The following is a 27,185-nucleotide window of genomic DNA, read 5'->3' on the forward strand; positions in this document are numbered from 1 at the left end:
AGTCACTAAGTGATTTCTATATCTGTTGTCATGGTGATATAGCAAAGCAGGGGAAAATGGGGGCAACTCCAGGCTTTTTCTACACCCTCTGCACTAAGAACTAAGATGTTGTTAGCAGGCCTATAAAACGTTGGGCTTTATCTGGGCCTTCTTTTTGTTCTCTGATTGTCAATAAAACTCATTTTAAGGGTAACAAGGACATCTAAATGTCATCTGTCACAGTGTTAGAGAGATTAAGTTTGTTTAGGAACTTGTGCTGGACAAAAGGCCACTATTTGTTCGGCAGATACAAAGCAATGTTGGCCATCAGCAATCTTGATTTAGAAGGAGGCCGCATGGAGCATCCAGGAAAGATCATCTCAGTTGCAGGTGATACTAAGAGGCTCCTTGACATGACAGCATTTAAAACAACACCAAAACAAATATGGGTTTTGGTTAGGAGTGGTTTTATCAAGGTTTTGTTCTCTTGTGTGTGTTGTTGGGCCTTTTGTTGCTGGTGGTGTTTTTTTGTTTTGTTTTGATTTTGTTGTTGTTGTTACTGTCTGCATTGTAGACTGCACATTACTGGAGTAGCTGCATAGACCTGAGGTAAGAAAACAGCCATTGACAGCAGACGGCCTGTTTAAAAACATGACACACACACCTGATAGTCCTTGAATGAATAAAAAAAGAAGAGGGAAAGGAGGTTTTTCATGGAAAATCCAACAATAATAGGTGCTGCATTAACTCAGCATTTACTCAATAATGAGGCTAAATGGAAAGTACAGATTAATGAAGTCATTGGTGTTATTAAAATCAAATCCTGTGGTTCATATGCTTTTCTTAATAATGAACATTGTGGCTATTGGAGAGGAAGAACAGGATTTTTTCTATTAATTTGGCACACGTCCCAGATCTCATTCAACCAGAACCTATCCTGTGCAAAATGCAACCCATGGCCTTTATATTCCACAGTCTTTCCGTTTTATATTTGTGTTAATCCAGAGAAAAGGCTTTTCTTTTTTTTTTTCTTTCTTTCTTTTTTTTTAATAAAAAGCAAGGGGTGATCTTTAAGCCTAAATATTAATTAAATAGCACAGACCAGCCATGTTTTTTTTAGTGCAAAGGTTGGTTGAAAAATGTCCCTCGAAGGGACATGTGATGGTGTTTATTGCACTGCCACTGTATTTAGTCCTAATACTTATGTTTGGACAGAAACACGATGTATAATGCTGTCTGAAATATTTTATGTCTTGTTGTGTGTATAATGAGATTTATCATAGAATATTCAGAACTCAAATCTTGTGAGGTAAAAAATATTTTAATCTCATTTGGTAAGATTGCTATAGTTCCAATACCAAACAAGCAGGATTTGAGATGCAGCTGAACAATGGAGTTGGCAAAGCTGAATGCTCATTTCACAATACACACAATGAGAACTGCTTGTTTGACACGTGGAAGGAAGCTGCATGACTTACTTGGTGGTGGGTTGTATGCATCACGGCAGTACCAGCTCCTTAGTGAAGTATTTCCTGTTATTGTTTTCCCAAGGGTTTTATTCAGCTGTTTTGCTCGGGGGTCTGCAGAGTAAACAGTAGAGGCATGTCGTGTGGCATGGGAGAGGAGAGAAGACCCATGGGAATGGGTCATGTTCTCTTGGGTAACCCAGAATTGAAAAGCATGCAAGAATGTTGCTTCTCAATGAATTAGACCTTTCTCTATAACGAGCTATCCCAAATCAACCCATCAGTTGGTTCTGCATGTGGGTGAGAGCAACCCTGGCTGAACAAGTAGGAGTTCCTGCAGCATGTTCTGTAAGCTTCCATTTTCCCCATATCTTTAAACTGCGTTCATCAGTGAAATTAAATTCAAACACTACAGTAAATCTCCCAGAAGGAAGACTTGTCCAGTACCGGAAGGTGTATTATCTCATTCCCCTCTCTGGGTAGGTGACATTAGAAGTTAAACACGTGTAACCGTGCATATAGTAAAACTCACTGTAACATATTCAGCCATAGGACCCTGTTTCAAGAAATTGCTTGCCTAATAGCAAAAAAGTTGTGTTGAAATTGAGGGTGGTTTCTATCCCTTATAGCAACACTATCTACCATTTTCAGTGCATCCAGAGGCTTGAGATCCATCCCTGCCACAGAGGGCAGCTGAAAGGTGCCCGGTGGGAGAAGACAGTGTTGCTCTCTTGTCTCTTTCTATATCACTATGTCCGGGGAATGCAAAATTGTGGCAGGGAGCCTCTCTACCACCTACTGCTTCTTCCTGTGAAAGCAGCTTTCCCATCCAAGCAATTTACATGGTTTTCTGACCTCTCTGTGACCAGGCTCTTGCAAATTACTTATTACCAGGAGGCCAGAACCCAGGCTTTAGTGTTCAGTATTGGAATCAGTTGGCAGGAAAAAAGCAAACACACACACAAAAAAAAAAAAACACCGCAAGGATGCTGTGAGAAAAAAAAATGAGTGGGTTTTTCTTTGCAGGCTTCTTTATGTTTATGACCTGCCACTCTCCTGTTTTCTATTATTTTAGGTATGTAGTCTTCTATTCATTCAGCCACACCAAAGACTCTACACTCCGCAGTAAGCTACAGACCAGTCTTTGTGTAGAAGCTAGAAGATCTTGCCCATCTGACTCCACTTGCTGTGGAGAAGGTATTGCCTCAGTTTCCTTCTGCCTAGAGTAGGAACTCTAGTATTTATATGTTCATGACACTTTATTGGACCCCATGCAAAAGACAGTTTGATGATGTGAAATACTTTCTTTCTGTGGAAGAAGCTAAGATAGAAGAATGAGTGAGTGATATTAATGCCCAGTCAATTTTACATGTAAATTTATTTTTTTCGGTTCCTTCCTCTGCCTCTGCAGTGACAGTTCGTGCAAGCTGTCACCTTGGCATCACTGGGACGGCTAAGTGCTATTCAGTGTGAAAAAGGGTTGCAGAATTAGGCCTCAGTTAGGAAATGTTTTAGGGCCATCAAAAGCCTGACCCTTTCTCTGCCTTCAAAGAAGTTATTGCTAAGTATTATTAGACTGTTCAAACTGGGACACTTGTAATAGTGCTGGGAGTAGAAAGTGCTTGGCTTCAGTAGGCGTTTTGCATCAGTAAGGTCTCCAGGAGCAAGCTAGCAGCCTTTGAGCTTCCCACGTGCTGTTGGGAATAAGTGGGCAAAGGTGCTTGTGAGTCTTTAGGTGCACAGAACTGCTTCATCAAGGCCTGGATCCAGATACCCTTCCTTTCACTGAGAAGCACCTTGTGTTGTGTAATATACTTTTTTTTTGATGTGAAGTAAAGCCCAGAAGAGTCAGTCCTGTCAGTTGGTGGGTGCCTTCAGCATCCATTAAAGTGAGCAAGAGCAGAGGTGCATTTGCCCCTGGTTAGCAAGCACAGACCTTTAATGTTAAGGAGAGAAATTACCTGGTTGTACACCAGAGACTTGAAAGCTGTGTGAAAATTTTACATGTTATTAGAGCAACTGCTCAGAAAGGAAAAGGGGAATAATAAAATTACTTCCTTGTATTCTTATCTGCCACAGATATTAGATATGGTTATATTTGGTAAAATGATTTCTTTGGTAGTACTTATTTTGATGTTATTCCTGCTTGTGGTTTAAATAATAAAATAGCAATGAATTAGCTATGTACACTGAAAGGAGAAAAGTACTGTCATCTACTGTTGGAATAGCAGGGAGTTAGAAAATATGTTATTATTATTATTACAACATTCAATTTAGCAATGAGTTTTATGTTTACATTTACAGAACCAGCTCAGTTAAAGAAGTTATTGCTATTATAAAATTAATTCTTACAAATAATAAGAGAAAAAATTAGCAAGACAGCAAAAATGAGTTTTATTATATTTTTATAACTGTTCAGTTACTGTGAATTGCTAAGATTTGTAAAGATCTTTGAAGATGAAAAGCTCTGTGTAATAGTATTATAATGGCTTGGAGAAAGTAAAGGAAAAAACCTAGTTCATCCTGTTAGAATCCTTTTAGAAATTTTAACAAATCCAATGGCTTTCAAGTAGTGGAAATATTTCAGGAAGTGCCAACACCAGTACTGCTGTTGCTCCAGGCTATATTAGCATATACCATAGTGTGCATGGAAGCAAAGCTTAACTAAGGTCATTCTAATAAATTTTGAACAGTTACATGGGCCTCATTTGACTTTCTGTCCTGTATGAAAGGCAACCTCTACATGCTGCTGCAGCCAGCAGAAACACCTCCATCGTCTTATCAACCTCATCTGCATTTTTCATCATCTGAAAGAGCTGCAAGTAATGCTCAGCCTGTGAATTTGGTGCACGTGTGTGCTTTTTCCATCTTTGGTATAGGGGCTGAACAATGGCTTTTTTTTTACCCTGAAAGGAGCTGAAAATGTATTTTATTCTGCTATCTCTACTTCTGGCTCCCACTTCATTCTCTCTTTTTTGTTACCAGATTCGAGTTCTCAGCTATAAAAGGATAACATTTTGCCAAATTCCTTTGATAATCAGTTCCCTCCTCCATTCACAGGAGAGCTGCAAGGCTTCAGCAGCATTCCAGGAAGCCCTTTCCCTTTTGTTGATAGAAAAGACACCTTGAAATCCTGATCTCAGGAATTCCCATCAGCTGTGGCTAGGGAGCTGGTCTGGCTGGGTTTCGAGCCCTCCACACTCTTACTGCAGAATCTGGAGCTCCTTCCACTCCATGTCCTTCTTCCTACAGGGTCCCATACCTGTAACATGTTTTTCTCAAATGAAAGAACTGGAATCAACACTATGAAGTTTAAATTAAATATTTTGCTTTCTCTGAAAAAGTTTGTTAGATTTATACATTTATGTATATTGTTATAAATTCTTCATGTCCATTTTGACTACATTGCACTGTACAGTGGAAAATGGAAAAAATACTCAGCTCTCTACCGTAGTTTAATTATGAAACCAAAATAATAAGTTTCTCTTTATCATAGTTGCATTTGCCACCTTTTCATTTCAGTAAATCCCTTTTTCTTAGGTGAAGCTCCTAAGAGCCTTTCCCAGCTATTCAGGTTTCATACTTGGATCATGCCCTTCTTATGTGTCTCCTTTCTAATGTAAATAACCCCGTTCTTTCAACTTCTCTTCAGGTGAGGATTTTATTTTTATTTTTTTCAGGTTCTTGGCTATTCTTAATTTTCTTTTTGCCAGCTCCCCTTTATCTCTGCATTACCCCTTACATAGAAAGTGATAAGAAATGATGCTGTATTCCTGAAATGCTTTTATCATTGTAAAGTCATTTAATGATAATTTTAATTTTGCCATCATGTTCTTGCATCATGTTTTCTTTTCACTGTCATTTGATATTACTATTATTGATGTCCATGTTGACTGTCTTTCTGAATGGATTTTAAATGAAAACACTCTAAGGTTTGGGGGGGGGGGAGAACTGAAGCACATTATAAAAAAAAAGAGAGAGATGTATATTTGTTATCATGGTAATGGTATCTCATCACACATACGGATGCATCTCTCCAAGGGTGAATTACAGTCATCCTTGATTGTTGAAGGTGTTTTAACTGCTGTTTTTAACAGCTCTTCCTTTTTTTTCTTCTTCTTCTTTTCTTTTCCTGGTTTTGCTGACAGGTTTGCAAACTTTTTGGCAAACTTACACCAAGGTTTATGTAACAGAACCAGGTGCACTCTGCTTTGGTTTTGATTCTACAGCAAGAGAGGCACATAGCTGTAATTTTATTCAAGTCCCCAGCACCATTTTGTTTAAATTGTTTTGCATTTTGTACTAGCTTTTGGTAGTTCACCTGTCTGCATGTTCTTCAGGGTATACTGAATATTGCTAGGCTGATAGGATGCTTAATGAATTCTTATCAAAATGTGATTGTGTCTTCCACTGTGTCAAAGCAAATTGCAAAAAGACTGAAAGCGGAGTGTGTTAAGTCACCCATATGTGAGACTTAGAAGAGTTTTGCTTAGCTTTAGACATCCAGTTCTGTTAGGAGTCTGATCTCTCAAGATTTCCTGTCTGCTCCATCAAGAGCAGGAGTAGTATTTTCAAGTGCAATGAAGCCAAAAGCAGTATCTCATGCACCACCCTGGCACCCCCAGTCTTCCAGCTTCAGCAGAAGGAGACATGGGCCAGGTCACAAACAGCCTATCTCCTCTGGGGAGAGGAAAGGCTGTGCACAATCCACTACTTTGTCCCTTCAACACGTACAAATCTTTCCAAAGGCCTTTGAGATGTTTGCGCAGTCTCTTGTGTTTCTGCAACTTGATCACCAGCAACTGAATGTGATTAAATACAACCAGCCAGGAAAAGTAACCCTCATTCTACCCCTGATTCTTACCATAGCCCAAAATGAACATGAGAATAGTATTTCAGTGTTGTCTACAATTCAGTACTTTGGATCTTTGAGGACCTATTACACAGCACACGTTTTGGTGCTGCTATCTATCACTCAATCTGCTGCATGACCTACTCTTTGGTTATAATGGGATTTCTGACTTTAGTAGTTACTGCACCTTTTTGTCTTTTTAGTGCTCAAGCCCGCAGATAACATCCAGTGATGCTAGTTTGCAGAGAGACAATACTACAAGTTCCTGTGAGTAATCTCTGTTTTATAGGTATGGGCAATCTTAAATTATTGCTCTTGATTCCTTTCATTAAGTATTAATTTCAGTGGACTGTAGCACATATACACCAGTAATACTGCATGATGTTTTGGCTTCCTTGTCTAGATTGATGTAAGAGAGTTGCAAGATCAAGGCAGACATTCATCTCAGGACAGAGCTGTTATCTCCAAGTATCAAGCGTAAATAGCTTTAGGTGTGGATATGTTGATTATTTTGGTTCTCAGAGCCCTTCACTACTTTCCATTTGTATCCAAGTTATTCAGTGTGCAAGCTTTTATTTCTCAACAGAGCTGCTACCTTATCCACCCTGATTCTTTCCTAAATATTCAGTGGCTTTTTGCGTGACCCCTTTTCTTTAAATAATGAATCCAAAGAGCCTGATCCTAGACTTTCCCTCTCAAGTGGCAGCTCAGGAACTTATCTGAGATTAAACACAGTGTCAGACCAGCACCTAAAATGTCTACTGTTAACTATTAAGTCCTCAGAGCTGTCCAAAGAATTACATGGCAGCACATACCCCCCACTTCTAAACAGCAACAAATGTTGAGCAAGAAAGATTTGAGAGAAGCTAAATTATCTCGTTAAATTAACTGGAACATTTTAATTTTTACGAGAGTTGAGTGAGCTTGAGTAAATATGACGAATTGGAAGCTCACTTCATTTAGCAGACATCAAACACACACAGAACGTTGCCCAATTTAATTTAGCCCTGACAAGCCAGGAAAATGCTTGTGTAACATCAGTGAACAAGAAAAGGGCTAAAATTTACTCTCGGTTGAGAATGCATGCATAAATTCCCTTGACATAAACTGGTGTTGTATATGTATGTATGTATATATATATATATATCATAAAACTTCCCTCAGGGAAAATCCTCCAAACACCTGCAACCAGAGAGAATTTGTGCTGCTATGAGTTATTCCCAATGAAGTCAATAATAGCTTTCCCTATTGTTCTAAATAGAATATGTAAACTCCTGTCTTACAACCCAAGGTTTATATCCTTTTCCTCTGCTGTCTCTTATCAAACACATACCAGCACAGTTGCTTGTTCAGTCATGCTCAGTAGAGTGGCTGTTATTTTTTTTTTGGCTTTATACCCTGAGCTTAATGGGCACATTTTGTGAAGAGTGAGCCAACCAGGTAAATAGCTGCTACTATGGAGCGTAAGAGCTACAGCTCTCAAATTAGGAGGTGCTTTTTGTCAAATAGGCCTCTGTAGCTCTAATATTAGTAACAAAACAAGGGCTTTTCAGACAAGAAAAAAATCTTTAGTCTGACTCTGTATCACGCTTAACGCTGTTGCCTTGTCAAATATGTCAATGTTCATATTATACAGTAGCATTCATCTGTGGATGCAAAAGTGCTTTACAAATATTACCTCTTGAGTAGTTTTAATTTATACTTAACAACCAGTTTTGTGAGATGCTACTCGGAAAGAATCACACTGAACTATTAAAAAAGTTAGTGTAAATAAATTATAGTGATTGCTTTGCTTTCCTGTTGCTCTTTAGAGGGGCGTTGGATTGAGCTCCAGTACAATGCTACAAAAGCATGCTTCAAACAGCTTTTTTTCTTTTTGTTTCAACACCCTGTCCACACATATCTAAATGCTTGTTCTGTTCCACTTTCAGCTTCTCTGCTGCTGTAATTGGTAAACATCCTGTAGTAGAGCGCCAGGAATAAAGTACACAGGGGCCGCAAGACAGACCCAAGTAGGGACATTATGCTCTCACATGCATACAATAGGCAAAAATATTTTTGGAAGGCATCCTTTTTCTCCAGCTTATTTATGAAATTGGATTACTTCTTTACATGCTTCAGAAACATTAGCTAGAAACATTACTGGAGGACTTCTTTGCCTTCAGTCTGTGCAACTTCTGACTGTGTTTTAAGGCACTTTTATTGAATTTTTAGGCAAATTTGCCTTGAGCACACTCTTTTCATTTTACATTTTCTGAGGACAAGACTGCAAACCTACTTGCAGAAGGCAGATGTCACAGACGCGTGTTATCAGTTTTAAACTGGTCTGTGAAACAGTGCGCTAGGATGTCTTGCACTGTTACCTGTCTGGAAATAATAGCAAATTACTTAGCTGCTCACTGATAACAAACTGGATGTTAGCATTCTTTGTCTTAATTTATCAGCTAGTTCATTAGTTATAAATTTTTAGGTTTTGTGAGCATCTCATTTGCTCAGTGTTCCTGTAAGAAATGTTATTATTTTAGTGTTAACAGAAGAATACATTGAAGCAAAAAGAAGTGAAAGAAACCTGCAGGGAAGCTGTCTTTGGTGTTTCTGTTCTTGATTTCCTGATGGTAGTGTTCTAGGTCTTGAATATCAGAGTTGGTACACACTCACAAAATTGCTTTGATGTTTCTGAGAACTGCTGGTACTTTTTCCCTTTGAAAATCTGGATTTTGGATCCCAAAGCTGGGTTCTCAAAAACATTTAAAAGCAGAGGCCTTTGTTTTGGCCAGGGATGCTCACAAAGGCAGTGAGTGAGTAGGAAGGTATTTGGACTGTGTAACAAGGGGCAGTTGTGCAGTGTGAAGGTGTTGCTGTGGAGCACAGTTATTTTATTCTTGCTGGTGATTTGGTGAGGGTGCTTTTTTAAACTGAGGAAAGCGTAGGGAGTGCTTATCCTCAGAGCCTCAAGTTGCTGTTTTGGGCTGGTTTTCATTATGGTCTTCTTTAGGGTAATATTTCTGCAGACAACTGTGTGGTTTAAGAAAGCTCCTATTCAGATACTTAAGCCTAAAATACTTAGATGTGTTTCTAGGGCATAGATTAAATATTGGCCTTCTATTTTTTGAAAACAGAGGAACTTACTAGACCCACCCTACTACTATAGGGCTATGTCCTGCCTGATGGGCTGCCGCAGAAGCACTAAAACTGTCGCACACAAAGGCACCACGGGACTCCCACCATCAACAGGAGCTCTCTGCCTGCCTCTGGCACTAGCTGTCAGAACCGCTTCATCTGAAATCAAGGTATAGAATCAGCAGCACTAAATACTACAGGACAAAGGCATAAACTAGTTTTGTAACCCTGGGCAACATGGATGTTTGCTGACTGACAGTGTGAATGACAGCCCAGTTGTCAGTCTAAAATATCATCCTCTAATCATTCCAGATGTCACCCGACAAGATGATGCTACTAAAAGGGGGAATAATTTGGGAAAAGTCATAAAGCCCATTATCTCCTGCTGAAACCATTTCTCTTTGCCATTTCTGAAGTCTCTGCAAAATAGATCCAGAATCCCGTATGTAGCACATGAATGGTTTATTAAGAGAGGGGCCACTTAGAACTGCACCAGGTACCTTATTACATTCCTAGGGAAACCTGCCCCCAGGCTATGCCACTCCTTCCTGTCTTGGCAGGTGACTCCAATCTGGCCATACAGGATAACGGAAATATTTCAACTGTTCCAGAATACAACAGCGAGCAAAAAGCTGTTGCTCAAATGCACAGCCTAGGAAATCAGAGAGGAGGTGGAGTTGTTCACAGTGGCAGCAGAGTACATTTTCTGGCTAAGACACTTATTAATATTTTTTCTCCTTAATAAAAAAAAAGAAATATCTGAAGACATTTGCATTCCTGCTCAATTGATTCAATGGAATTTTAATTTCAATATGAAGAGAAAACTACATTCTAAACTTCTGCCTGAAGGAAGGGCTGCACATAAAGGGAAAATAACAAATAAAGGAGAAAATCTCTTTTCAGAAGGGCAGTAAAATATAGCAGAAGAATGCAGGAGGAGGGGGAAACAGGAAAGGAAGGGAGAAAATTATCTTGATCTGGAGCCTGATATTTTGCAGGTATAGTCTGAAATGCTGCAGTCAGAATATAGTTTGTCATTCAGATGAAACTAAAATGAACCCACAAACTTGTTGATCATAACAGAGTGTTTTAATAATATAAATTAAAAATTGAAGATGCTTATTCATCATTGTGTTAAATCTTTCCAAGATCTAGAGGAAGACATTCCAGACTGTGAGCCATAAAATTCTTTATCTCATTAATATAAACTATTTGATAGAAATGGACTGAAAGAAAGCTGCCAAACTTTAGCAAAGAGGGGGGGAAAGTATGCTTGGAGCCACTGCTAAACATCTATGTCCTGTGGCTATATTGGGCCTGATTCTTCCATTTGCACTCATACTGGCTCTGATTAATTGCAGCGAAGACAGTGGGATTTCTTACGTAGTAATAAAATTGGAATGAATATAGGCAGGAGGTTGTAGTAATTTGTCTTAATGAATAATTTCAGATTGTTATCTACCTGAGCAATTCTAACACGGTCATTGTTATGATGAGGTGGGACATAGAAGAATTCTACCTAAGAAAAGGCAGATTTTCTTTTCGCCAGTTTTATTTCTATTAGTATATCATGATAATACAGTTTCTTCCAAACTAATTAGTAGTCCTTGCCAACTCTTTTCATTTTTCATGTGGTAATTCCCAAGCCTTTGCTCTTCCAAAGAACAGCTGGAATGTAGCACCAAATCCTTGAATATACGGTTACTTGAATGATTTTGTATACCTCCGAAGCTGTCAGTCTCATATAGCTCCAATCTAGAAGGAAAGTCTGAAAGGAAACATCAGGCCTGTAGAAAGTAAAAATAAACAGCAAATCTTGAAAAAAAAAATCTGTGAGGAACATTTTAGACATTGAATTATTAAATTGATTATTGGATACTGCCAGCAGAAATTTTAAAAGTACTTCTTTTCCCTCCAGTATTTCAGCTTCCCATTTCCTATTATTTCATTCTTTTGGTCATATCACTAGTACCGCATCTCCAATGAAATTAATGTTAAAGCAGCTCTAGGGCTCACTTGCATTAGTTGATGATTTTCTTTTATGAAATTTTAAAGAAATCTGTGGAAAAAAATGCCGTTAGTTGTCTTTCATCTAGGAAGGTCATGCCCTTAACTATAATTTAATTCCTTGTTGCTATGGTTTAGTGCCGTGCTTTGAACTGCCCATTGTACATACCACTAAGTTTTCTATAGAAACTGAATCTGCCTATGCTTCTGTAAGATCAACAACTTACCAGCCTTCTGAATACAAAGGAGTAACAATAATTTTAAAAATCACAACTAAAATGATTACGATTAGAACTGCAATTAGTTAGGACTGGACGTTGTGCAGCTAAACCTGTGTGACGTAGATCAGCCCTCAGTGGCTAAACAATTGCATGGGGCTTTGCAATTCCCTCTCTGGAGTTACGGACCTTACTCCTCTGCTTTGGTTCTTGAGCAGCACATGCACCAACCACTCTTTAAAGAATTTCCTCTTGCTCTTTCTTCTCATCGACAATCATCCCTGTTTTGCCCTATACTATCCCTTGGCAAAAGTGACAGGTTAGTGAGGATAAAGAGAGAGCCATGAGAGAGCTACTGAACAGCCTGGCCTCCAGCAACCAAAGGAAGTCCCAAGCACACTGTGTGCCAGTGGCTGGGAAAAGTACAATCAGGCAGAGGGATCTCTTAAGTACAAGCCAGGTTCCTCTGCTCTTCCCCACGTTTCTGCTACTGGCTGCTGCTGGAGGTGGTACTCTGCTTGAGAGACCTTTGGTCTCTTGCAGCCTGGTTGTTCTTATGCAAAAACTTTTATGCACTTTGATTTTTATTCTGTTTTTTGTAGATAGATAGATTTATAAAGGATAGAAGGACCAGAAGAAAGTTCTCTCTTTTCACATTTCTGTAGTGCTCATTTTACAGTCTGTACACCGACTAGAAGGAAGAAAGAAAGGGAAGATGAAGAGAAACAATATTACGGCAACCCTGCCTTTCTGAGGGTGGTAATCCTGTCAGCCACCATCTCAGCCTCTTACACCTGTTTTTCCACTAATATTGGGAGCATTTCCTGCAGCCTTGACTCATGGATGTCAGAACTAATTAAAGAACTATGAGGAATGAGTTGGTAACTAGCAATGTCATCACTTTTTCTAGGATCTTGAAAATTTCGTCCAAGTTTCCTGTAAGCTTCTCTAGAGCAAGTTTTGAGAAAACATTTTGCAGGTTTATTAGAGGAATCTGTGCTAAAAATCTGTTTGAGGGAGCTCCTTTCTGATTCTAAAAATCAAGTTGCAATCAAGCAGTTTTTTCTTGTTATATTTATACTAGGAATTCTCAGAAATGCCAGGAAAGAACTATTGCAGCATTGTACAAAGCTGAAATTCCCTATAGTTTCATGCATAAAACTTCTTAGTTCAGACCCCATGGCAGCATATTTTTTTCCATTCAGGTATTTATTCTGTGTGAATGAAATTTATGTAATGTTTACTATTTTTTAGAATAAGGATTTTTTGAGCATCTTGGGGAAAATTGAAGAACAGATTTACTTATTACAGAAGACAGATCTGACAAAACACTGGTGTTTATCCTTAAGATTCTTAATTTTAGCCTATTTGTTTAAGGAAGGTACTCTTCTGTGAAGTTTGAACAGGAACATGCATGAATGTTTTACTAATGTAATTCCCGAGACTTAGATCCATTGCTATACTGTAAGGTTCTTTTAAAAGTGTTTAATTGCTTTTGTTTGTTTGTTTGTTTTTTCCTTTCTTTCTCAGCATTCCAGCACTGCAATCTGCATTTTAAGAATGATCAAGTGCTTTAACTATTTGGTAACTCCCTTTGGATTACATATTCTATTTAAAAGTTAAAGTATCCCATGATGAAAAAGTATTTGCCTTTATCTGTTCATTGCTGTTCTATGAATTGCTTCAGACGTCAAAAGCCTTTCTATTTTGGCTGTGGTTTGCTTATTTCTCAATGCTAAACTTTCTGTAGTTTGCACCATATGCCACTTAGGTACTATGCATTAAAATCAGGTTTGAATTTTGGCTTCTCTTTGGAGTATTTTACAAGGAGAGAAATTTTACACACTAAAATGCTTTCTGTAGAACACAGCTTTTAAAAAAAAAAAAGGAAAAAAGAAAAAAGCTGAAGTAACTGAGTCTATACTTTACATCTCCTTGAAACGTATTCTCTTTAAAAAGGGTTTATGTAATTTTACATAATTCTTTTGGCAGGAATGTTTATTGCTCAGCTGGGTGAAATTATTAATGTACCTCTCAGGCTGCATTTTCAAAGGTCAGTAATACGTATATAAACCTCTTTGAGGGTCCTTGATATACACTATTTTTATTAGAGACCCTTGTTCCATTCAGTAAAAGGATGACACAAAATGTTTACTTAAAAAAGAGTCTTTGATATCCTCCTGAGAATGTTTTGATAGAATGGCATACATTTGGTTACAATTAGTAAGCCAAACAATTTGCCATTGTTATCTCACTGTGTTTGTCTAGAGCCTGTAAGAGCTTTCAAAAATATCCATCTGCATGTTTCAGTTAATTAATTGCATGTTCAGCAGGATTATTCTGTTTTATAAAATTCCCTGTCCTTTTAGTTTTATCAGAGAGATTTTAAACTAAGGCATATGGTAGAAAGCAAAAGGAAAATACTGGCATGGCTAAGCGTAAGGAGATATTATAGTCGTATAAAGGTTAATATTCCTGTGTGTGGGAAAAAAAAAATGTGTTCCTGCTGCTTCTGGGTGCAAGATGTTGTACCCGAGGGCTGAAAGTAATAGTTGCTGGTGTGAAAGTATTCACCAATATCAAGTGCAGATGAATGCTTTCGGAGCCAGCTGAAAGCTGAGTTAATCATTTTTTAGCTTAATATTTGAACTTGTACTCTGTCTGGTATAATAAATGGTGGTGACTTAATTTTATTCAAACTTTATTAGCAATGTGATTAAAGGACTCAAATCCTTATCTGACACCTTTGCTATATTGTAATTTGTTTGCTTTTTTACCATTTTATGTGTATTCTAGAATTTCACTTTTATACATTAGCTGAAATACATCTTTCTCTGCTTGTTTGGTAGTTACATGATTAAGCCGGCTGTAATATGAATCAGTGACCATGTCACAGAAGTTCCCTGTGCACTTATTGCCCTTCAGAATCAGTGCTGTGCCAGGTTTAGGCTTGATAGCAAGACCAGGTGATTCTATGCCTCTGTTATTCATCTTTTTTGTTTGCACTCTTATTGGGGAAACCATGGATCACAATTCCTGTAATCATAGGTGAACATTGGCAGAAGAGAAATGCAACACATACGGTGCCGTTCCACTTGATAAACCTGCATTCTTGGGAGTCTCCTTCCCTGCTAGACTGGTAGGGTCATGCTGCTTTTGTGAACTCTTGGTGGGAGTGGTCAGTACTGAACTGAATAATTCCCTTTTGAATTATATCTTTAACAAAGCAATCCTTGAAAAGGCCTGCTAGGTTTCGGATGGGTGCACAGGAAGAAAAGGCTAAGAAAGAAATTCCTCCATGTGGCTGGAGAAGAGGTGGTAGATGGAGTGGTCTCCGCAGCTGCCGACTGCTCCCTCGGCAGGGTGGGGCCAGGCAACCTAGCACAGAGCTGTCCTCTGTCACTGTCCTGCCACTCCCTGCCCTGCCAGCAGCACTGCAGGTGGTGCTCAGTGTCGTGGGTCTCTGCATCGCTAGCACACAACTCACACCTTGGCCAACTGCACGCCTACCCTTCTGTGCGGTGAAATCACACCGACGTAGGAATTGAGAGTTTGGGCCCCTCGGTGCATGTCAGCAACAAATTCACTCTTTTTCATTTCCCTGTCATCAGAGCTGAGCTATGTCAGTTCATGTTCTCTAAGAGCAGTTTGAATTCAATTTAGCTAGCGGTTAAGTTAATTTGTTGGAGTGCATTGGAAGCCAGTAGGAATGTTTGTTCAAAGGGTTAACTTAACCTTCCCCAAGGTTGTAACGAACACTGGAAGATCAAAAGCTCTTCCAAACTCTCAGAGTTAAAAAAAAAAAAAAGCTTGCTTTTACAGTTTTAAGTCAATGTCTTCCCTCTGGAAAGGAAGTCTGTTTAAAGTACTTAAACTCTTAAACTCATGGTACAAACGATTCATTTTGTCTCTAATCATAAACATAATTTGTCTGGTGTTTCAGTTCTTTAGATTTATGCAGTAGCCATGTTTGTCAAAGTATTTGGCACCGGTGACATCATCTTTGTTGAAATGCCGGACAGCGTGATGAGTCCCAGATGTTAACGCACACCAAAAGCAGAGAAAGAATAAAATCCAAAGATAACTATAACAGCTATGGAGGTAAAGAAAGGTGATTTTATTTTCTACTAGTATTCAAAAATAATTATTTGTATTTTTTGAGGTTTGTTTTGCATAAATGATCACTCAGGGACTATGCTGAAAACTCTGCATATGCAGTATAAGGGGGGACTGAGATGTGAAGTTGGATGAATGCTGAATAAAGGGTAATTTGACTTCATGATTGCACTGTTTCCTTTTTTGTTTATTTTTTTCCTTATCTTTTACATTTTGCATGTGTAGATTATAATATGTGCAGAATATGTGTGCTGAGAATGAAATATGCCTCTTACTGAACTGCCAGGATATAACGTGTCTTTTGAATAATGGTCATGCATGGTTATGTCAGCACATCATGTTTTCTAATGTACTGTAACATGACATGCCCACGTAACCAAGAGTAGCATCATTTCCTAATGACATGTCATTTCTGTGAAATGTAAAAAGGATATGACTTGCTGAGAAATAGGCTAGGAAATTTGATTTTGTTTTAAAATAAAATCACTCTGTGCACAGTTTTTCTATTCCCAAAAGTAGTTTTCATGAAAGTATGTTTAGTATGTGCTTTGACGGGAAAAAATCATAAAGGTACCTAGGCATGGTTTCATATTAACTGCATATCTACCCAAGTGTTTAATGTTGCATACATATCATAAAGTAAACATTAACAAATAATATATCTGTCTCAAGTATCCTCAGCACTGCATTACGCTGACCTGACTAATATTTTCAAGGAGAATCAGGCAGAGGTATTTTCTTATTCTCATACCAACAATAAATACTGTTTTTTGAGCATTTAGCTTTCTGGATAGTGTTCAGTGTCATAGAGAATTCCCATATCCACAGTTAAAAATTTAGCTTGGAAAATTAGTACCTAGTTGTCAAATTTGTTTTCTCAATTTACTTCAGTAGTTCTCATGGTCTCATAGGCTTAAGACAAATTGTGTTAATCCACAGGGAGAAAAAGAAAATTTAGACCTTTCATACTGGAGGATTGTATCCTGTAAACATGAATAGTCAGTTGACTGTATATAACACACATCACTGCCTTCTCTACAAAGGCTTCACATCAGAAAAAAATATATATAAAAAATGTATCAAAATATACAATGTTGTTTCAGCTCTTCTTAGGAGATCGTTCTTCATTTGTTTAATTGGGGTGAAAATTTTGAAAGTACTTGGCATATTTAAGGGAAAAAATTAAGCTACTGTTATATATGCAAAAGTTCCAAAGAGTTTTTGGAAAATATTCCTAGGTCTGTAAATATGAGCATGTTTTTAAGTGAGAAAAAGAAAATCAACTTAGACAATTCTCTCTGTTTATAGGACTGTGCTTAGTTTACATTCTCATGTTGATAGGTGAAGAATGTTGGTTTTTGGTCAAGGGCTCCTAAAGTTGTTGAACCTTACAGCTAAGATTTTCAGCTACTCTTAACTTACAAAACCAATATATCTACAAGATTTTGCTAGCTCTCATTTTCAAAAGCACTTTTGTTGTTTAGGGGTCTAATTCAGAGTTCTGAAAGCAGCTTGGATACTAAGTAGATTAGATCTCACTGACCATCAAAGGGACATCTAAGCATTTATGGTCAGACACTGAATGTTAGAAGAACCTAGTGGGATTTTTTTTTATAGTACTTCGGCATCTCAGTCTCTTTGAAATCACTCTAAACATTTTCGTTCAATTTAAATAATGGGGCATGGATTTCTAAATCATATGTGTACTTACGAAAATATTACCCGTAATTTATTTATACCTTGTGACTACCCCAGGAAAAAAGTGTGTTGTGGATGCAGTCCTTCAGTGGAAAATGTTCTATGAATCTGGGGACAAATCCTGTTTTTTGTCACTAATGTGTCATTTTAGTCATTATTTGCTGAGATGTATCATTAGAAATCTGGGTCATGTAGGCTGTGCTTAAATTACATATCAGATGACCCAAATGTTTAAGGCAAGCTGGTGTAATTCAGCATCACTTTAAGCAATGTATGCCACTGAAGATCAACTCCCTCAAAGTCCTGCATCTTTCTGAGTGGAATTACTTCACCTTCTCAAGTCTTTTCTTACATCTTCTCATATTAGTCAGGACCCCCTACCTTCCCGTCGCTGGCTTATCTGACTGGCTGGTGGTACTGATGCAATTACTGTCTCCGTATACAGTCTTTTATTAGTTTTAGAAACATAAAAAATTCACCTGAAACACAAACATTACCTGTTATAGACTGTATGTGGAAATACTGAAGGAGAAAATTGTATGAAAAAAAACAGAACTTTGCAAAGGTGAGCAAGATGTACCTGTTTGTTACGTAAAGTTAGGATAATACAGTATCTTGTCATGTAATAAAATGTCACAGAATGTGATATATTTTTGTATAATTTAGTGTCAGCGTTATTTGCTGAACAACTAATACAATTGCAAACAGAATAGTTAGCTTTGCCAGTTGTGATTTTTATTATTATTTTTTTAATTTTTCCATCCACTGGCATTCAATTTTCTTACCATTCTTATGGCCAGAAAACTGTTGTGGTGCAAACTAAAAAATACGTAGTACTGTAATTAAAAGTCGTGTTCAGAGCTATCGATCACACATCTAACAATTTATCTCAGGGACGTTATACTTGTACCAAAACCATGCTATCAGACTCTCCTCTAGCACAGCTTTAATGTAGTGGCTTTTCATTGGTTCTATTCAAAATACACAGAAAAACATGTGCCAGAAGCCCTGCATGTGATGGGGAGTGCAGACTTTGCAGCTGTCTGTGTAATTCTTAGAAAGGTGAAAAAGTGATGACTTGTGCTCTATACAACCCAAGTCTTTTTTTTTTTTTTTTTTTTTTTTTTGGTGTACGGTCACCTTATATTTGTGGATCTTGGAAAATTGTCATGAATATTTATGATAGTATCAAAAAATCAAGCAGCTGCAAATTGTTTACATTTTTGAGAATATGAAACCAGCTTCTACTGTAAAACAAATACGTCTGTTTAGAATTCTAAATCTGTTAGAATTGGATGAAAACTGAAAGCTCTTTGGTTCTGCTTTATCTCTATGTACCTGATAGTTGGAAAATTGTCAGTATCACAATTTTTAAAACACTATTGTCAACTGTATAGCTAAAAGGTAAAGGCTGAACAAATTAATCATTCTAAAGTTTGCACACAAAATACTTGAATCAATTAATTTGAAATAAATGCCATAAAGCTTTGTAAAGTTTCCAAGTTAGAGAATTGCAGTCCACCTAAAATTTTATCAGTTTATGCTTTTTCCCTGCCTTTAGAAAAACAAATTCAGAACAAACAGCTCAGATGAGCATATTTGAAAAAGTGCACATTAAAAATGTGCACAATATTGGCTTCAAATATTTGTTGGATTTTTCTACTGCAGATTCATAACTTACAATCTGCCACTGATTTAATAGCTAGCTTGGAAAATATATCAAGAGAAATAGCACTATCTTTGCTTAGGCAGAAGTAATCAATTCTAAATTTTGGCACTGCTGGTAAGTTGGTATTTAGATCGCATTTATAGTATAAAAACATAGGTTTGTTCAAACTGGAGGAATAATAGGTGTACTTTAGATGAGGCACACTATTTGACTAAAATGAATATCTTGCATGAAAGGGAAAGCTGTTTGTCTGTTAGGACGATAATTTTCAAACTTTTCCTTGCCAGCTACTGCCATCAGCAACAGTAGTGACAGCAGTCTCAGCCTGGAGCGCTACATGGGGTCACAAGCCACCATTGCAGACACTTGCGTATGACTTGTGGTATGTGGATTGCAACTTGGGAATGCCTGTGTTGGAGCTCTTAATCCATTTAAATACAACTGTGCTAATAAATAAAGGATCTGATTCAGAGACTGCAGTTTCATTTTACCTCTCTTTAGGTTTTGTATTTTCTGTATTTGGTTTCTCCAGTTCTTCCTACCAGTTAACTGCTACTTGTGTTGTTCCTCACTATTTCATTGAAATACTTTCGACTCATGAAGCATGTGGAATTTCAGGGTATCCCTGTGTCATGTTTTACAGATAATTCAAAGACCTTGATAGTCAGAGGTGCCCCTCCACTTTGCAAGAGGATCTCTGTCAACTGCCATATAGTTTACTCTGCTCAGTAAACTGAACAATAATCTCCCTTTGTGTTTTTCCCTTCCTTTCCCTGTTCTCCTTTTTTCTTTCATTTTTTCCTTTTCTTCTACTGCCCATTGTAACATGCTGTCACAGACTATGCAGAGCAGCATTACATTACAATTCAGTAAAGCTCCTACAACCAGCATGTAAGACTTCATCAGAAGGCAAAATGCTACTCTGAGAGGATAATAACTGAGATATTCTTTTAATAAGGACCGTTTTTAAATGTTAAGGATGACTTGTTTTAATTGAAGGAGAGGAAAGGAACTCCTACCAAGAGTCAAAGAGATCCCCCAGAGCTCTCCGAAGTCTTCAAATTGTCTTGTATAGAAAAGTCTGAGAATCAGAAATGAACAGAGGTTATGAACAATGTCCGACCATCTCAAACTATACATTTCATTTGACGATGTTATTCTCTTCTACAGTTGAAAATCTGGCCTTAGTTTAAATAAGATATGTGACCATCCTAGTAACTGCAGGCAAATCATGAGAGACTCATTTTATGGACCCAACTTTTGCTGGGTTTGTGTAACAGGGATGCAGAACAATTACCATTCAAACCATTCTTTTCAATCTACTGTACAATATCCACCTGTTCTGTCAGACAGCAGGAATGTATGCCACAAATACAGACTACTGCCGTGACAGCAGCAGGTGTATGGCAGCAACAACTAATCAAATCAGCTGAATCGGATGTGTGAATCACATTGCACTTCTGTGCAATGAAAACGAGCAGAAAGGGAAGAGCTAAATGGTTGTAAATTTTTTTGTTGTTTCATTTTTTAAGAACTTGCTTTAAATTATAGACAATACAATGGTTAAGTACAAGGAAAAAGTAATGAGGAATTCAAAGAAAAATAACATTTCATCCTTACTGCAAAGGACAGGCAGAGAGAGATAGGTACAGGAGCCACCCATTGTAATCACTTTGAAAAAGCAAAGCATGGGTTTTGATTTTCCTAAAGAAGCAAATGCAAAAGAACTCTTGTCTGTACCATATGACTCATGATGCTTCTTTACTAGGCTTAAAGAGATTTGAACTTGAGTAATAGCACCATTAGAGCTCTTTACCAGGAGCCAATTCCTGTGGTTTCACTGGGTCCAGCTGCTGATGACTCACAGAGGAAGTGGCGGAGATTAGGTGCACAGGGAAGAAATCAGAACAGCTCAGAAATAAAGCAAATCAACCAAGCATTACCTTTTGTGCATGACAGAACAATGGCTTAACAACTAAGGTTCAAAATGATCTGTCTTATTCCCCTCATTTGTGCTATTCCTGTTGGAAAGACCACCAGGAAACATGCAAACCACTGTGGAATACACACTGTAATCCATGGAACATCTCAATTAATATTCCCTCTTGACTACAGCTAGAACAATACATAGCATCAAGCAGTTTAATCTCCGGCAATAATGCCTTTTATAAGATCAAGAGGTCTTTCCCTTGAGTTAAGTTTTAAGCAAGGATTTTGAAAATTAGTTTGGTATTATTCTGCATAATGTATAGTGGTGGCTCCAGGTTCCATAAATAATAGCTAGGTAAAATGTATAGAAAAAGGCTGCTTATCATTAGTATGTTGCCACTAGTAATTTCTCCTTTTGCAAATTGACATTGGGCTCCCTTTAGAAGAGAGTTAATCCTCCAACAGTCTTTGTTATAAACTAATGTATCTGAGATTGTATAAAATTTAAAACACCGCCTCTCGTATTTGCGCTACAAAGAAAATGTGTCCCCAGCAGCAAAATGTTAAAATAGCAAATTTTAACATTTTAACATAAAAAGGGAAGATGGAGGGGAAGACATTCTGGATCTTGTTTAAATTACTAATGTACAGTAGTAGTGCTGCTGTTGTCTCATCTCACTACAGTCTCAGACACAGAGCTCAGGGGATGTTTGCTTCTAGGAAACTACAAATAGTTTAGTCTCAACTCCCTGGGGAGGAGTCCTATCCGAGTTGCTATAGATTAATAAAGTAAGTTATTGCAAAAACATAGGACTGTTTTGACTAAATTAGATTATTTCTTTAAAGAATATATGAAAAGGATGATGTTCTAAGAGCATCCTAGGAAAAAAATATCACAGATTTTTGCCAGTCAGCAATTTATCCTTTTTAAAATGGAACTGAAATAGAATTTAATGTATGTTCCACTTTCTATTTCTCATAAGAATTTCAGAGGTAAGATCAGCTGGTGATTATACACAGAGATGCATTTTATAAACATTTGCTTTAGTGATTAATGTAAAATGATTCACAACCCTCTCTTTAGAATATTAAGTAATGCACTTTATCTCATATGTTTACCATCAGCGGCATTTTGAACTGCACAAGGTGACTGTGTGACACTGGTACATGGTCCCTGCAACACAGACTGAGTTTCCAAAAGGCCTGCATTACCATCAGCTTCAGTTGTGCTTCAGTTTGAGCAATAAACACTTCAAAAAATATTTCCAATGAGAAAGGTGCTTCTGCTGGTATTTTCCTATATGGCAAATCAAGGATGAATTCATTTCATGGTGCCTTTACTCCCCAAATTCCATGACTCTATTGTCTGCATTAAGCAATAAAAAAGCAATAAAGGTTGTGTTTAAGACAGGAGTGCACTGAATGTTTGGGATACAGCTGGTGAGTGGCTCAGGTGTGGTGTGGCTGTCAACAACACGGGTAGTTTGGATAAGCATAGGGTACTTCCACGGCCGTCCTCAGTAGGGAGCTGGGGTGCCATGAGCTTTGGGGAGAGCTGCACCAGCTCTCTTGAAAGGCATCAAATTCCTCCTCCCTGCGCGCAGCCACATGGCCTTCACGCACTCAGAAGCACATGGGCAGAGCAGGTCAGTTTGTTTACTTTGCTCTGTTAAAAGTCAGTTATTTTATGTTTAAATATTTCCATTCATCTCATCTACGTAGATTCTTTGGCATATATGTGAAGATGAAAGGGATGGAAACGTTAGTCCTAGCAGTGCCATAAATAAGGATTCTGCAGGGAAAAAAAAAAAGTAAAATGAAGTTAATGTACATTAGAAATTGTTTATTTGATACTGTTTTACTATCCCTTTAAGGTATGCTAATGTGAACTGGCTGTCAATACAACATCACTTAGTTGGTTTTCATCTGGACCTTAGAGCACAACAAAATTATTAGTACATAAATCTCTACTAATTTAGTCTAGATTATGATTCTTTCATCAACGTGCACATATAAATTATACCATTAATCATAATGATTTCTTTCAGTATTCATGTGGATGTAATATGTAATTTCATGGGAATCCCACTGTAATTTAGCATGAATTAATGTCCACTTATTGGAAAGCACTACCTACATTGATATTTCTAGGGGAAAAAAACAACAACCGTGATGCATCTTAAACTACAGTCTAAATGGCCAGGGTGCTGGTAAACAACCACCAAAGGAACGTCACTGCAAGTAAAAGAAAGTTATCTTGAAGGCAGTTTGTTTCAAAGCTCATTAGGCCAGATGGCAGCCTGTCGTCTAGGAGTACGGAAAGCACGTGCGAGGCAACAAGGGGACTTCTCCCTGCCCTGGGGAAGCATGGTGTCAATAAGTAGAGTGAGGGGAGAGGAGAAGCAGAGGTGCATTGCTAGATGCTCGAGAAAGCAGTGCAAAGCCATCTGCTACATCTTTTTGACAGAGCAATAACTGCTAGATCAGTTTTAATGGACAACACCTTCTAATTGGCCTCAACAATACATTTCATCGAGAGAAACGACAGTATTCATCCACATTTCTCTAGACTCTATTTTAGCAACGGATTGTATGTTCGGAGGTGGTCAGCCCATAGATTGAGCAGGTCGAGAACCCACAGATGGGCTACCTTGGCCTCAGTTTCCCCCACCTAAGAAATGCAGCTACCACCTTGAGAAGTACTGTGCCCTTTGTGGAGGTGAAGTAGGATAAGTAGGATACCACTTAATCTAGCTATCAAATATATAAATGGAACTAACATATATACATATGCATGCTTCATAAGTGAGACAGTGAGGGGGGAAAAAAAGGAACTTCTGACTATAACGGAAGATTCATTAGGAAAAATGAACTAATCAGTGCTCTCCAAGGAGAAATTCATTCTGTTTAGGAGGCCGTACCCTTTGCTGCTGCACATACTTAATATAATTTATATTATTATTTAAATCACTGCATAAATTTTAGATACTTTTAAAAATCAAGTTAATGGACCATACTTTACTGCTTAGCATCATTTATATCAAGAATTAGTGGCTGTGTAGATAAAATATGTGAATACAGAGGAGAAAACACAAACAAGCAAATATCATAAAACTCTTGTGTAACATGGGTTTAAAATAAAACAACAGAAACAAGCCCTTGCAAAAGTTCAGTGTTGTGTGGTACAGACTTTCCTTTAAGCTGTGTGCACCCCTGTCTTTTAATATAAGATGTTCTTAAAACCACGTGCTACCACACATGGGGCCTGTCCTTGCACCAGCCTTCCATGGCAGAATATTTATTCCACCAGGAAATTTTTCCCTCTCCTTGCTTTGGATACAAAGGCAGGCAAGAATACAGCACAGCTTTCCCATAGGTTTAAGAGGAAGTAAAGAAGGCAAATTAAGAAATTCTTGGGGAAAGCAGAGGCACCTCTAAAGACTGCTTAGGAGCTGAAGAAAGGGGCTGAGGCACTTTTAACAGACACAGCCTAGAAACAAAGAGAGAAGGAAGTAGAGAAAGATAATAAGAACCTGAAAGAGTGAAAGGATTCTGGCAGCTGAGATAAATCCAGGGCCTTCTGCTGTGGGCTCATTAAAAGGCAGAATATATTCCCTAAAAATGTCTTACCTGTACCAGGCAATAAAACAGCTGTGCATCATTGCTGCATCATTGCCTCCTTCAGGTTAGCTGTGCTGTATTTCATTCCTCTGTATGATCGCAGCCGAGAAATTTTGACAGGAAGCCCGGTTTCTGAAGATTTGACACACAGTCTTTCACAGCCCAAGATTCCTGTCAATGTCACGCTGAAACTTGAGTCACTGAAGGGAGTGTGGTGCAGAGATGGGACAGCAAGCAGTCACAGCAGCCACAGGGGAGATGAGCACGAGCTAAGCGACAGGCAGTGTCCAGGGCCAGGGTTAGCACTTGTGCCTTATTTAACCGCACTTCTCTGACTTATTTTATGATAACCCTGAGAAAGCACAGGTTCAAATCTTCGAAAAACAGAAATTTAGGTAAAGTTTGATATATCTCTTGGAATAAATTATGGAAAAAATGGCATAGAAGAGAGTCCAGGAGGTGTGAAGGTCCTAGGAGGGGGAAAGGCCGAAGCAGGGATGGTGCCCCTGGTTTTGCTGGAGAAAGGGTCATGGGTCCCAACACTGAGGAGTCAGCCTCTGTGGAGAAGAGGGCAAGGTTTCTTCAGATTTATGCACTGCTTACTTATTGCTTGATTGTATGCAATTTCATGAAGTGTGGTCTTCAGTGAGAAAAACAGTTTGGAGCTGAGAATGTTTTGCTTTGGCATCTCGTGACTCAGGCCTAAACTCATCTGTCTTTCATATTCCCTCATTTGCAGTCTGTTTTCTTTCTGCCTGACTTGTAAACTTTCTGCTCAGTAAAAGAAGTTGTGAGTTATTTTCCTCTATCAAATGAAGCTCCAGGCATGGATCCTTTGCTGCTGCCACAATGCAAAGAAGGATTAAAAAGTAAGCTTTTATAAGCAGAGGCAAACTTAGGCCTCTGGCATTTTACAGTAAGGCCAGACTAAGTAGCTGCAGTGAAAGTCGAATTTAAACAGAGGGAGAAAAATTCATAGGCCACGTATCACCACCTTCTCTTTGCACTTGCCAAATTTATGTTCTGCCAAGGCAAGAAAAACTATTTTAACTGAGTACTGCCCAAATGATTTGCTCTCGCCTTTTTTTTTTTTTCCCCTTTGGTAAATGGAAATCATGTTTTATAAGGCTCTGTTTTACCTTGCAGTTTGTAACTCACAAAGTCACTTCATTCTTGAATGCGATGTTGGATAAAATTGTTTTCCTTTAAAAAAAAAAATATTTTGGTCTGCTAATTTCAGGTAACAGTAATTACCAATTACTGTGCCTATATTATTAGTTGCTGCCCAAATGAGTGCCTGCATTGTTAGGTCACCTGGCATTTTTGTATAATCACTTTTATTACCTATACATAAATAATTTTCATTCCTGATGAATGCACAAACTGCTGCCTGCCATGCTGTCTATGCATTGTGTGTGTATTACGTGGGTTCTGAAGCTAAGTGGGTAGATTGCTCACAGCAATGCATTTCATCCATGTCCTTTGGATTCAGATGCATCGTGCACCGCCAGCTGTCCAAGAGCACCTCCATTACCCAGCGTTGTGGTAGAGCAAATAGCATTCTGGCCTCAGTCTTCAAGCAGTATATTAGTGACAGCAGTAGGCAGACAACTTTTGTCTCCAGGGAATATTAGAAATCTAGAGCTAGAAATAGATGGATTAACTGAAATGCAAGCCAACCTCCGATCTACATTATTGCCTCTCTTCTTTATCTCACAAGGGAAGCAGAGATAAAGAGTGATAGACACTGATAATGATGGAAGTCCGTGATAATACACCGAAGTGATAAACTTCTTTGTGGCCCTCATTGTGCCCAGTTGTCTTCAGCTGGTTATGAGCTCTAGCCTCAAGCTATTTACACCACGATCAGGCTAGTAATTAGCAAAATGTTTAATATAATATAGAAGCAATTAGGAGGTGATAACATGCAATTAAGATGTGTTTTCAGATTAAAGATTTTATAGTGCTCTCTTTCTTGAAAAGATAAAGTGCCTATCTCCAAATGTCAAACTGCAGTGATTTAATCTGAGTTATTTTCAATTAATATGCATGTATTCTTGCGATGTGTTCACCGTTGTTATTGACATTGATAAATTAAGCTCATCCCAGCAGAATTTATCCTTGAGTCGCTCTATATTTCCTGAATGTCAGTTCTTTATTCTTATTTTTTTTTTATGCCTACAAGCTGTGCACGATCTAACTCTTAAGTCCCTTGATTTATCCCTGGGATTACAGTAATGTGTCAGTCTGAGTGGAACAGTAATCTGAAAGGGCATTGTTATAAATAGTGTGTTAGAATATAATTGTTTGTCATGTCGTTTCTCCCCTTTAAATCCCTCTGAGTCCTGTTTAAGTAATTTAGACAGCTAGAATGACAAGAGTCTTGAGACTTCTCTTATAGAGTTGTCCAACCAGTCTTCAGCCTACCCTGTCTTTTGAGACTGTCTCATCTGCAAAGTAGGAAGTGCAAAGAACAGATGAGTTCCAACTATACTGTGGATTTGTTACGA

At 38.1% G+C, this 27,185-nt stretch overlaps 1 protein-coding gene across 7 annotated transcripts in view; it reads left to right on the plus strand.

The window, feature by feature from the left end:
• The window catches only part of LOC310903822 (uncharacterized protein), a 255,975-nt gene that overhangs the window by 140,546 nt on the left and 88,244 nt on the right, over positions 1–27,185 (plus strand). For 2 of the 7 annotated variants that reach the window (XM_083847772.1, XM_083847773.1), the window contains 3 exons: positions 6,501–6,564; positions 15,586–15,743; positions 19,413–22,700. The exons of 1 other annotated variant lie outside the window; for it this stretch is intronic. In XM_083847772.1, the coding sequence (XP_083703898.1) occupies positions 6,501–6,564; positions 15,586–15,593 (72 nt within the window). In that variant the 3' untranslated portion in view covers positions 15,594–15,743; positions 19,413–22,700. Of the gene's footprint in view, positions 1–2,520; positions 2,643–6,500; positions 6,565–13,172; positions 13,696–14,491; positions 14,609–14,690; positions 14,782–15,585; positions 15,754–19,412; positions 22,701–27,185 lie in introns of all 7 variants that reach the window. 4 more of the 7 variants (XR_014587842.1, XM_083847771.1, XR_014587841.1 and 1 more) reach the window with 4 other exon arrangements.

This window comes from Anser anser, assembly GCF_964211835.1.
Source record: "Anser anser genome assembly, chromosome: 9".
Taxonomy (NCBI): Eukaryota; Metazoa; Chordata; class Aves; order Anseriformes; family Anatidae; genus Anser; species Anser anser.